Below are 12,973 nucleotides of genomic sequence, written 5' to 3' on the forward strand. Positions count from 1 at the left end.
TTGCCAGTAAATTTTTCAGCAGGCTGGCCAGCAGCCCAGCTCAGTCCTGGCTCGTGCTGGGTCCAGGACTTACCCTCACTGTGGCTCTGCATTTAAAGTGTACTAGGAGCCAGGTGGGCAGGCAGCCAGGCTCAGTTCCAGGTCCAGGTGCTCAGCTCCGCCCTCTCCCCAGACAGGGGCTGCTGCCACCCGACACTGCTGCCTCTGTATCAAAGGCAGCAGCGTGGGGCAACAGGCAGTTGGTCCATGAGGGGAGCTGTTTTTTAAACTGTCTCCCCTTGCAGATCAAGTCCCACCTGGCGCCCCATGCTGCTGCCTCTAATACAAAGGCAACAGCGCAGAATGGCAGCAGGTTCTTTGGGAGTGGGGCTGGAGTGCACTGGCTGCCAGCTTCACCCCCAGGGACTATAGAATAGTCAACTAACGATGAAGAATTCATGAGGTTAATCGACTATTCAATTAACCGATATGAAACATCCCTAACTGGTAGCCATTCAGTGGGACCAAGTGTTAGCCATGCTCCTCTTCCACAACATCCTCTACTTGAGGCTTAGGCTGTCTACATGAGAAAGATGAATAAGTATAATGTAAAGCAGTGGTCTCCAACCTTTTTAACCACAAGATCGCTTTTTCAATTTAACTGCAATGTAAGATCTACCTCAAACCCAAATACCCTTACCCCACCTCCTTCCCACCCCTCCTCCGAGGCGGCACCAGGCTCACTCCATCCCCCTACTTCCCTCATCCTCACTCCCTTTCACTAGGCTGGAGTAGGGGTGCAGGCTCTGGTCTTGGGCCAAGGGGTCTGAAGTGTGGGAGGCACTCCAGGCTTAGCCCAGAGTGGAAGATTGGGGTCAAGGAGGGGCTTGAGGGTGCAAGCTCTGGGAAGGAGTTTGGGTGCAGGAGGACTCACATCTGGGGCAGGAAGCTGAGTGTAGGAGGAGGTTCAGGACTGAGACAGGGGTTCAGGAAGCAGGCTCTGGCCAGGCACCGTTTAACTGAGAGGGCTTCTGGGTGGTGGAGCAGTGGGGTTAAGGCAGGTTTACTGCTGCCCTGGCCCTGCACCACTCTTGAAAGCGGCTGGCATGTACAGCAATGGTTCCATGGCATCATGTGCTGCCCCTCATCTACAGGCACTGAGCCCACAGCTTCTACTGGCCATGGTTCCCCATTACTGATCAATGGGAGCTGCAGGAGTGGTGTCTGCAGGCAAGGACAGCATGTGGAGACCCCCTGCTCTGCCTCTCTCAGAGGTTGCAGGGACATACCAGCCTCTTCCAAGAGCAGCAATTACCACAGGGATAATTACTCCAGCCACACCAGGTTAGGCATTTTAGAACTCACTACTCAAAGAATTACATTTAAGCATGACAGAGAAATGAACTTTATGAAATGAACAGACCAGCCAAAACCTAAAAATAACACACTTTGCAAGCAGTAAAAGAAGTAACAACCACCCCCCATGTATGTGTTGGGTTGGCAAATGAGAGTGAAGGAGTATGTGTTTGTGAGAATGACAGACACACACACAGCGTGCGAGAGTGACAGAGATTTGCATTGCCAAGCTCCCTCCATCCCCTTCTCTCTGTGTGGAGATAGGCTACAGAAGTGGGAGGAGGGACACCCTGACATCAGCGTCTCCCCTCTTCTCCCTTCCACACCCTGCAGGATGCTCCCGGGGGGCAGTTCCAAGGCAGAGGGCAGGAGCAGCATGACAGTGGGTGGAGGGGCAACTGAAGTGCCGGAGCATGAGAGCTTCCTGGCTAAACCAGTCAGGATCACCTGTCAGAGGCTCCAAGACCTCCTGGTAGAATCCAATCTACTTGTTGGTGACCACTGGTGTAAAGTGCAATTTTAAACTGATTTGAGTTAAACTAGTTCATCTGGCATCTGGACACCAGCAGCGACTGGTGGGACCACATTGTCCTGGAGCGCTGGGGAGACCAACAATGGACCCAGAACTTTAGGATGAAGGAGGACACCTTCATGGAGCTCTGCAAGTGGCTCGCCCCTGCTATGTGGTGACGAGGCACACACGAGGCCCGCCAATCCCCTCCAGAAGCGTGTGGCCATCGCCCTCTGGAAGCTCTCCACGCCAGATAGCTACCGATAGGGAACCAGTTCGGCATGGGGAGAACTACCGTCAGAGCAGTACTCACGCAGGTATGGCAGTCTCTAGCCACTGTGCCAGGAGAGGGATGAAAGGAGGGGATGGGCTGCCCTAGGGGAAAGGGGGGGGAGGTGGTGCAAGTCCCCTCCACGGGAGGGTTTGTTCTGTCCCACCTGCACTAAGGACTGCCCATGGTGGCCAGGATTGCAGGAGGAGTGGGGGCACAGGGCAGTGGCGGGGAAGGAGCACTCTCAGCCACCCTGGCACCTCAGTGACTCTCGGTTTTGTGTGTCCGTCTGCAGGTGGTCAATGCCATCAATAGAGTGCTGCTCTGCAGAATCATCCGCCTTGCCGATGTGGACGTGGTGATCATGGGGTCTTCCCCAACTGCAGGGGGACTATCGACGGGACACACATCCCCATCCGTGTGCCAGAACACCAGGCCTCCCTCTATATCAACCGCAAAGGATACTTTTCCATTCCCTGTAGGCTGTGTCTGACCACCAGGGCCACTTTGTGGACATCAACATGGGCTGGGCTGGCAAAGCACATGATGCACGTGTGTACCGCAACTCCATTTTCCAGAGGCTGCACGCCAGGACTCTCTTCCCCAACCGCCATATCAGGGTCAGAGATGTAGACGTGCCTGGTGGGAGATGAAGCCTATCTCCTACACCTCTGGCTCACAAAGCCCTACACGGGACACCTCAATCCTCCCCAACAGGCATTTAATGCCAGGCTTGGCAGGGCCCACATCATGGTGGAGGGTGCCTTCGGATGGCTGAAGGCCTGTTTTAGATGACTCCTCACCCGCCTGGACCTCTCCGAGCGGAATGTTCCGCACATGGTGGCAGCGTGCTGTGCACAGCACAATTTGAGAGAGAGGAAGAGGGAGCCTTTCTTGACAGTCTGGATGGCAGAGACCGAGCACTTGGCCAGCCTGTACACACAGACCCGCATGGCTGTCCATATCTGGGAGGCTCTGTGGGAGAGCTTCCACCCGGAGGAGGACTAAAGTCTCCCTGGTGTGCCCCACTGTGGGCTTGTGCCTCATTCCACCCTCACGTCCTTATACTTACCCCTCCCTAACCCCCTTCTGATGTACAATAAAGACATGTGTTTAAGAAAAACTCCCTTTATTGAACAAAACTGGGGTGGGTGGGGCAGGGAATGAAGGCAGGAGGGGGGAAGGCGGGAGGGTGCCAAGCCTGGGAGGAGGGAGCTGGAAGGGGGAGGCAAGGGAAGGAGAAGCTCAGGGCTGAGGGTCTTGCTGGCCCACCTGTCTCCCAGCACTGCGGGTGCAGGGGCCTCGGCGTCCCCGCAGCAGGGGAGGGGGGAGAGGAAGCAGGAGGGGGAGCAGGAGCGGGAGGGGGGGCGGTAGCAGGGGCTAGAGCAGCAGGAGGCAGCAATCTCTGCACCAGGGTCTGCAGGTGGTCACAGATGGCATGGCCCTGGGCACGCAGCTCCTGCCAGCTCTCCTGCCGGAGCTGCAGGTCTTCATGCACCCAGTAGTCCAGAGTGCGGTGCAGGCCTTGCAGTATCCCCTGGTGCTGCCGCTCGTACTTCTCCTGGTTACGGGTCAGCATGCTGGGTGCAGGATGATGGCCTTGAGCGGGGTGGTGTGCCCTGCACTTGCAGCTGGTGCAGCTGTGGAGAAACAAGAGAGGTGGTCAGTTATCCCTGGGGACACAGTGGGTCAAGCCCAGCCCCCCTCTGCTGGGACGACAGGTCTCCACATTATCAGAGCTGATGTGCTAGCACAGAGGCCATGTTCGAGATGTCCTGCTATCCCTGGGAGTAGGTGCTGGCCCAGGAGTCCACAGAACAGGGACATGGGTATGTGGTGTGGGTCTGTTGAGGGAGGCGGGATGTCCCCTGCCTCTGTGTAGAGGGGGCTTGTGGAGAGAGGGCGGTGTCCCACCCTGGGGTCAGGAGCACATCATGTTCCTTCAAACATACACGCGTATAGGTAACAGGCTATGGTCCCTGTGTGGCAATCAGCTGGGGCCACGTGCCCAGGGGTGGCACAGCACATGCACAGATTGCTGCGTGAGCTGCGCCCAGGAAAGCACCAGGGCACCCTGTGGCCAGCAGGGCCCACGCAAGCGGTCCCTGGTCTCCCACCCCTCCTGCCCCCACATAAGGGGACAGTAATAGTACTCACATGTTGTTGCCTCCCCAGCCTCGGACGACACCGGTGACAGGTCCGCTGGGACAGCTCAGGGGCCTCGGCTGCACGGCATGCTCCCTCCGGGCTCCTGCGGCTCCTGGCCCTCCTCCTCGTCCGTGCCCTGGTCAGGGCCCTCTGTCCCAGGGTCGATGACCACCTGGGAGGCACCCCCCCCATGCAGTCCAAGGCATCCAAATAGGGGCAGCTCTCTGGGTCTGCCCCTGCTTGAGAACTGCCCCCTGTGGCCCTGGCATATGCCTGCCACAGCTCCTTAATTTTCATCTGAATCTGCTCCTGGGTTCAGATGTGGCCTTTGGTGGCCAGGCTGGCAGCCATCCGCCTGTAGACGGCCACGTTCCTCTGTCTAGTGCAGAGTTCATGGACTTTGGTGGCATCCCTCCCAAACCTCAATCAGGTCCATGATCTCCTCACTGGACCAGGAAAGGGTCCTGGGAGCTGGCAGACTGGTCCTGGGGAGCGGTGGCGGGCTGGGTGCCAGTGGCTTACTGGCTCACGCTGCGGCCTGGGTCAGGGGCAGCAGCAGAGTGGCTCTGGGCTGGCGCTAGCCACAAAAGAATGTAGCCAGACTCTACCTCTTTAAGGGCTACAGGAGAGGGAGGGAGGAGAGGAGTTTTCCTGTTTGTGCCCAGAGTGGCCACCAGGGCACCCTGGGAAGGGCTGGAGGCCCCCTATTTTGAAATAAGCGTCTACACAGTGCTTATTTCGAAATAGCAATTTCGAAATTGGTAAACTTCATTTCACGAGGAATAGTGCCTATTTCAAAATAAGCCCTCCGCTATTTCAAATTAATTTTGAAATAGCGGTTGGCTTGTGTAGATGCTAGTACAGTTATTTTGAAATAACAGCTGTTATTTCGAAGTAACTTTGCTGTGTAGACATACCCATAGAAACACTTATTAGAAAAAATGGTGCCCAGAAGTAATAGCTTAAGAACAAGAGCTGAGTGCCCCAGGACTATCCCATGTTCCTTCTATGCTAGAGAGAGAAGTTCCCATAGCAAGAAAACCCACAACTTCAAATAAATAATAATAATAATAATCAGGAAAATCTCCCTGGTTCCAATGACATCAGCATGTCACTATGAGCACTAAGGGCCGACATGCCAGATTCACCCAGGTGATTCTGGTAGTAGATTTTCACTGTAATAATCTCTTCAAGAAGGTATGGTGGTTCCTCCTCAGCTAGGCTCCTGGACCCACCCCAGGAATGGTCACAGAGCCTTGCTATCAAGCAGATTTTGTGAGGGAACCAGTGCCCTTTGCTGGTATACAGGCTGGACCAGAATCTGCTCCTGTCAAACATAACCATCCAGCTCAGGATGTCACTGCGGCTGGTGAAACGGTAGCTAATGAAGATTGAGTGAGGCAGGCAGAGACGATCCCCTCAGCCTGTTAATCCACTTAGGGGAAGGAGAAAGGAAACCTGATCTGAATACTTGTGTTCCCTGCAAGGCTACAGACTCTGGCACTTGGGAGAATGAAAAGAACCAAACCTGGATTGGTGAGAACTGGGAAATGGACTTGGATGCCCTTGGGAAGTAAGGAGGAAGATGACAGACTCAGGATGCAGCCTGCTCTAGGCAAAGAACCCACATTGGATTTTAGCCCTCGCTAGAAACTGATTCTTGGTGCAGGTTCTGGGATGAGCATAAACTGAACTGGGTTTGGGTGTGGGGAGTTCGGACAGAAGCTGCTTCCAAACTAAGTGGCAGCACAGCACACAACAACCATTTCCAGAGGGACAGAGAAGTTTGAAAAAGCGATTGGCTTGAAATTCAGAGACTCAAAAAGTCTGAGAAGGGAGAGGAGAATGTATTGATGAAACTTCCATTTCCCTCCATCCCTGAGGGCTCATCTACACAGCAGGGCTAAAGTCGAATTAAGTTATGCAACTTCAGCTACTTCAGTTGCATCACTGAAGTCGAAATAGCTTAACTCAGCTTTAGGCACTGTCCACTAAGGATGTTAACTACCAATTAATTGACTAGCTGCATAATCGATGGAATTTCCATCAACTACTCGATAGGCACTTCTGCATTGGCTCTGGGCTGCACTCATGTGCCTGCTTTGAAATACACAAGAGTCCCCAGCATGGGCTCTTGTGCATTTCAAAGTGGCAGCGCAGCATGGAGCCCTGGGTGAGTGGGGGACAGAGAGCAGGGACCCACTGACCCTGGGCTCCATGCTGCGCTGCTGCTTTGAAATGCCATGTGGAGCCGGGGTTAGCGGGGGACTTCCCAGCTGACCCCGGGATCAGCTGTGCAGCGCTGCCCCCTTTGAAACGCTGAGGCACAATTCAAAGTGGCAGCCCCACACACTGCTACCTCTATCTGACAGAAGCAGCTGGGGGGGAGGGGAATTGACTAGTTGACTACTATCTGATAAGCATTTGCTTATCGGATAGTCAACTAGTCTTTAACACCACTACTGTCCACACAGCAGGAAGTCAAAGGAAGAACACTGTCTTCTACTTCACTTATTCCTCATGCAATGAGGGTTACAGGAGTCAGAGTAAGAAGTCCTGCAGCTTGACATTACTTTGAAATAAAGGCTTGTAGTGTAGATGCACACTATGTTATTTCAGAATAATCTCAGTTATTCCAAAATAATGCTGCCATGTAGACGTACTCTGACAGATCCTGTTCATTCTTCTGCAGGTGCTGGAGCTTTCACAGCAGTGACAACAGCAACCTGAATTAACTGAGCCTCTCTGTGATCTCCATTCAACAGAGCCCAAACCTTGCATGCTGGGACTGTGCCTGCCAGAGACAGGTGATGTTGGAATATCCTTGGCCACTAGAGGGTGCTGCCTCTCTCAAAGACATGGTCAATGTCACAGAGCGATCCCATGTCACGGATTCACTGAGACAGTCAAAAAAAATCTTTATTTCCAACAGACAAAAATGAGAACATTAATAATTAATTCAAATGGGTGCATCTTCCCTGTGCCCCCCTTCCCCTCGTTAGGTCTCATTTGTCCTCTGCCTCCTACTAAGTGAGATGATTTCTCTCCTTCTGGAAGTTAAATTCACTTTTATTCTTTTCACCTAGGTCCTGGATCCAAAGTAGCAAACAGACATTTTCTGCTTGACAGATTTGTAAAGAGTGAGACTCTCTGCCTCTCAACACATGTAGTTCCCATAATGCCCAAAGCCAAACCTTATGTCCACGCTGCCACAAGGGGCTGGATGGAGGCAAAAATGCTCCATCCCCTGCAGTTAGTGTGCTGGCTTAGTCTACCAGCTCCATTCTGTTGTCCAGAAGGCAGGGTGCCTGCCCTGCTTTGGGGGAGATGCCCACGGGCACTATTTTCAAAACAGATGTGACCAAGTTTGCCAGTACAGCAAGTATATATGTGTGCACTGTGCTGACCCAGCTATGTATTTTGTACCCGCATCTTTAGGAAGTTTTCTGTCTTGCCATCTGTCCCTGATTTGTAGAGTTCTGTCACTCATTTCCAAAACTGCAGATCATTAAGGAAGGGAGCAGGCCTAGTAGAAGAAGTGATAATACCAGAAGTTAGAATCCCGAAACAAAAGTCAGTTCCCTCTCTGCCTCAGTTTTCCCCATTGGTAAAATAATCCTGACCTGCTTCATATTGTGAGGAGGCAGAGGGATGGGAATGATGATGTTTGTAAAATGTTTTGAGAGCTCTATATGGAAGGCCCTAAAGAATGGCAAGAAATTCTGATCAGAATGCTGAGTCAGTATGAAGCAGCATTGCTCTTTTAAGTCAATGGAGCAACACTGGTACTAGCAAAGGATCTGGTCCTACACTATTTTGATGGACGGGTTTTATTTTTTCCTGGGGGAAACTAGATTTTGTGCTCCTGTGTGGATGGTGGCTCCCAGCTGAAGGCACTCACTTCTTTTCCTTTCCCTCTGACCACACACAGGAACAGATTTTGTTGCTGTTTATTTCCCTTCTCCTTTGTTAGTGCCACATCCGGCTTAGCATCTGCCTGCCTGCCTGGATGCTCACCAGAGTTCCTCCTGCTCAGCAGCAGCTTTCAACTCACAGAGCCTCTTGTCACCACTATTTCTATCTCCTCCCCCTTTTACCTCACTCTGTCCTGACTGAAGGGGCACTTGGATTGAATCTTTTCATATATGTAGAGCTTAAGAAAAACATGTGTAGTACAGATGTAAGTAACTAGCTGACTATCTGATAAGCAAAAGCTTATTGGATAGTTGACTAGTCCCTTGACTAGGAAGAGCAGGATCCAGGGCTGGGGGAGCCGGTTCCTCCCAGCACCATCTCCATGGGGGACAGGCGGATAGTAGGGACCAGGCGCAAACCAGAAATCAGCTGATTCCTAGCTCGTGCCCAGTCGCAGAAGCTGCGCCTCTGCTTTTTAAATGTATTAAGAGCCTGCTGGCTCTTAATAAATTTAAAAATCAGAAGTGCAGAGGGGGGACCCGTGCGAGCCGGGACAGCTGATTACTGGTTCATGCTGGGTCCCTCCTGATGCACTTTAGCTTTTTAAATGTATTAAGAGCCAGTAGGCTCTTAATACATTTAAAAAAGGCAGAAGCTCAGTGGGGTTAGCGTCCAGGACGGGAGCTAAGCCTGCTGCAGCTCCCCCGCTTATACTAGTTGATTAGTTGAGTAAACTGAAATTAACATCCCTAGTGTGAGGATGATGAAGAGATGAGAGTGGGAAAAGGTATTAAGGGAATTTTTAAAAAGAGAGGGCACTTAAGTGAAAGTAAGTGGGTGTGCCCTGGTGCACAGCTTCAGCAAAGGTCAGCAGGGAGCTATTTAAACAGCTGGCAGGGAACCAGGTTGCAATAGAACAGCACCTCTAAGAAATTTTAAGTTACGTTCACCACTGAGAGGGAGTCACAGGTTACAAAAGGGAGAAACAGGCACAGTGCAGGTACAGATTATGCAAGCTTCTCACAGTCAGTTTTGCCAATGCACCTACACAGAATGCCATCCCTAGATAATTGTCTGATAATTTTGTAATAAAGGCACTTTGGAACACAGCTGGACAAACAATGGAATTTTCAGTTCACTTGCAAACATTTTGTGTAGCCAAATTTAAAAAAAAAAAAAAAAATCAAATAATGTTATGTGTTTTACCCATTTTAAAATGTTTTATTTAATTTTATTAAAAAAGAGAAAAATCTTAAAACAAGTAGATTCTGAACAACAACAAAAAAATCCTGAAATGTTTCATTCCGGAACTGTTGAAACAAAAGCATTTCAATTTTTTCTGACCAATACAAGTAGGTAAAATTGACATGAAATTACAAAAATGTATCTTGTTGCCAAAACAGCATTTTTAAACCAAAAATTTTTGTAGAAGAAGATTCCCAAACTTGTTTTCGGTGTGGCAAATCTAGGTTTCAACTTACCGTTCCAGAGATGAAAAGCCACTGGCTTGATCACCATGCTAGCAACCAAAATACATTGCCACATCACAGCTGTGATGTAAAAGAGGAAGGAAATGGCATCTTTGCTTATGACAGAGATTTTAATCTAGAATTTCTTGTGCTTACGAACTTTTTATATGGGATTTTTTAAAGTCAACGTAAAAATCAAAATGTCTAGCACCAACCCTGGGCACAGTCTGGAGTAGATCTCAGGTCCTCACTTCCAATACTGTACCTCAGCCACAAGTCCATCTTTCCTTTCTGATGAGCAATGAAAAATCTTGACCGTTTTCATAAGAAATGTTGCTTCCAAAGAAACTTGAAGTCACATGTAGCTCCATGGCTGGCAAGCATAGGAATCATAGACTAATAGGACTGGAAGGGACCTCAAGAGGTCATCGAGTCCAGCCCCCCGCCCTCAAGGCAGGACCAAGCTCCGTCTACACCATCCCTGACAGATGTCTATCTAACCTGTTCTTAAATATCTCCAGAGAGGGAGATTCCACCACCTCCCTTGGCAATTTATTCCAATATTTGACCACCCTGACAGTTAGGAATTTTTTCCTAATGTCCAATCTAAACCTCCCCTGCTGCACTTTAAGCCCATTACTCCTTGTCCTGTCCTCAGTGACCAAGAGGAACAAATTTTCTCCTTCCTCCTTGTGACACCCTTTTAGATATTTGAAAACCGCTATCATGTCCCCCCTTAATCTTCTTTTTTAAAAACTAAACAAGCCCAGTTCATGAAGCCTGGCTTCATAGGTCATGTTCTCTAGACCTTTAATCATTCTTGTCGCTCTTCTCTGTACCCTTTCCAGTTTCTCCACATCTTTCTTGAAATGTGGCGCCCAGAACTGGACACAGTACTCCAGCTGAGGCCTAACTAGTGCAGAGTAGAGCGGCAGAATGACTTCACGAGTTTTGCTTACAACACACCTGTTGATACAACCTAGAATCATATTTGCTTTTTTTGCAACAGCACCACACTGTTGACTCATATTCAACTTGTGGTCCACTATGACCCCTAGATCTCTTTCCGCCATGCTCCTTCCTAGACAGTCGCTTCCCATCTTGTATGTATGGAACTGATTGTTCCTTCCTAAGTGGAGCACTTTGCATTTCTCTTTATTAAACCTCATCCTGTTTACCTCCGACCATTTCTCTAACTTGCTAAGGTCATTTTGAATTATGTACTTATCCTCCAAAGAAGTTGCAACCCCACCCAGTTTGGTATCATCTGCAAACTTAATAAGCGTACTCTCTATCCCAATATCTACATCATTGATGAAGATATTGAACAGTACGGGTCCCAAAACAGACCCTTGAGGAACTCCACTTGTTATCCCTTTCCAGCAGGATTTAGAACCGTTAACAACAACTCTCTGACTACGGTTATCCAGCCAATTATGCACCCACCTTATCGTGGCCCTAGCTAAGTTATATTTGCCTAGTTTATCAATAAGAATGTCCAGACACAAAGGTTTAGGAATAAAACTGTGGGAGGAACATGAATTTAATTGTCTGGCTTTCACACAATTACACTCTAGATCTCAATGCTATTGTAATATCACAGATTTTGCTTTTAACATTATAATATCTGCCCTGGTCACAGGCAAGTTTGCATCCATTTCATACAGATGGTAAAAGAAGGAGCTGTTCTTTCTGATGAAGTCTTGTTAGGAAGACATTATGAAAGGAAGGGGAGAGAGGGCAATTACAACTGAAAGGTGCATCTAACCACTCTGTAGTGGGTGTTTGCACAAGTGCGTGAGAGTGTATCCCCGGGTGATGTTATTCACAGGCGCTGGCTGACAGTAAATAAGACAGTCGAGCTTGATTCATGAGGGATGACAGGAAATCTATAGCGTGTGGGCTATATAATCTGCTTGCTACTGCGTAGCAAAATGAAAGAACAACAGTCCAATTACTGAGTCCTTGCTGATCCTGGGCACATCCTTCAGGCTCTACTCTGCACAGATCAGCCAGGGTCTGTCTGGGGGAAGGGGAAGCCTGCCCTGGCACTGACCACAGGGAAAGGCAACAGTATTTTGATCCCTTGGAATCACTGGGCTGACTTGTATTGGATCCAAATGGAGCAGGGCCAGTGGCACTTATATTAGAACAATCAGCTGGCTTTATTCAGATTGGAGGCTTGGCTGAATCTCACCGGTTAATGAGTGGCTGAGGCGGAAACTGCCACCATTCTGGAATCAACTCAACACACTGGGATGGTCCCCATACATACTGGCCTCACATTCTGAGGCTGGATGAGCAGACAGCAGCGCCACCGCACACATAAGGTAGAGCTGGCTCAGCACCAAGGAGCTGGCAAATCCAGGCCCTGAGACAACACAAAAAAGTCAGGGCATAATTACACAAAGCAAACAAACAGGACTATCCAAGAGACCATAGTGTTAGAGTTGGAGAATAAATGCCAGCTGGAAGAAGAGGTGGATTCAGAGAACAGAGAGAAAAGGGAATCTGCAGATGGGACTTAAAAACAGTTGGAGAAGAGACAGGAAGAGTTGCAGGGAGCCTGGTCTAGATGTCAGCAGCTGCAGAGGAGAAGGCTCTCATACCAGCAGTGGAGAGCATCCTCAAAGGGACAGAAAAGAAGTTTATGCTGGATGAGACGCATGAGCAGGGAAAACACCAGATGGGCCTGCCAAGTCAGCTAGAAGGGTTTAAAATCAAGGAAAGAATCAAGGATTTTGCATCAAATCCTAAAGTGAATGGGAAGCCAGCAGAGTCATCGAAGTGAGGGACAGCACTTGATCACTATCAAATCAGTCACATAAGTGGTAGCAGGGCTATATTTTAGCTGCAATTGTGCAGTGAGATCGGATGATTTTTTTCCTTTATTTCCTCCAGTCTAACTAGTACTTTTACTTCACAGTGCCCCAACCCTACCCCGTTTATCATCCATATCCATCCACCAAGCCAGACAGCCCCTCAGAATGGAGCCAGACAACAGCTCTCTCATCGCAGGTAAACAGCATGGAAAATGGGGCATAATTTCTCCAGGATGTGGGAGAGAGGCCTTCTCCCTTGCTGAGTAGATACTCCAGGGGCTGCTGTCTTTTTCCTGCCTCCCACTTCACCCATGCCCACCCCTGCCTTGTTATCTGTCAGTAAACAGTAATTAAAGATGTGGCCTACTTGATAAAGCTCCCGCCTGCCCTCACACAGTGCTGCCCTCTCGGACGTGTCTAATTAAAATCCTGATGAGAAGATGAAGAAATCCCAGCAGCCAGAAGTCTGGGACGCATCCAGTACTTGGCCTCTTCATTACTG

General features: G+C 49.6%; 2 protein-coding genes across 2 annotated transcripts in view; both read right to left on the reverse strand.

Annotated features, from left to right (window-relative positions):
• The window catches only part of ESRRB (estrogen related receptor beta), a 185,612-nt gene that overhangs the window by 144,978 nt on the left and 27,661 nt on the right, over positions 1-12,973 (reverse strand). The gene's annotated exons all lie outside the window — the stretch shown is intronic.
• The window catches only part of GPATCH2L (G-patch domain containing 2 like), a 196,788-nt gene continuing 194,843 nt past the window's right edge, over positions 11,029-12,973 (reverse strand). The window contains exon 11 of the mRNA XM_075926820.1: positions 11,029-12,020. Within this exon, the coding sequence (XP_075782935.1) occupies positions 11,890-12,020 (131 nt within the window). The 3' untranslated portion in view covers positions 11,029-11,889. The remainder of the gene's footprint in view (positions 12,021-12,973) is intronic.

This window comes from Pelodiscus sinensis, chromosome 4 (genome assembly GCF_049634645.1).
Source record: "Pelodiscus sinensis isolate JC-2024 chromosome 4, ASM4963464v1, whole genome shotgun sequence".
Classification (NCBI taxonomy): Eukaryota; Metazoa; Chordata; order Testudines; family Trionychidae; genus Pelodiscus; species Pelodiscus sinensis.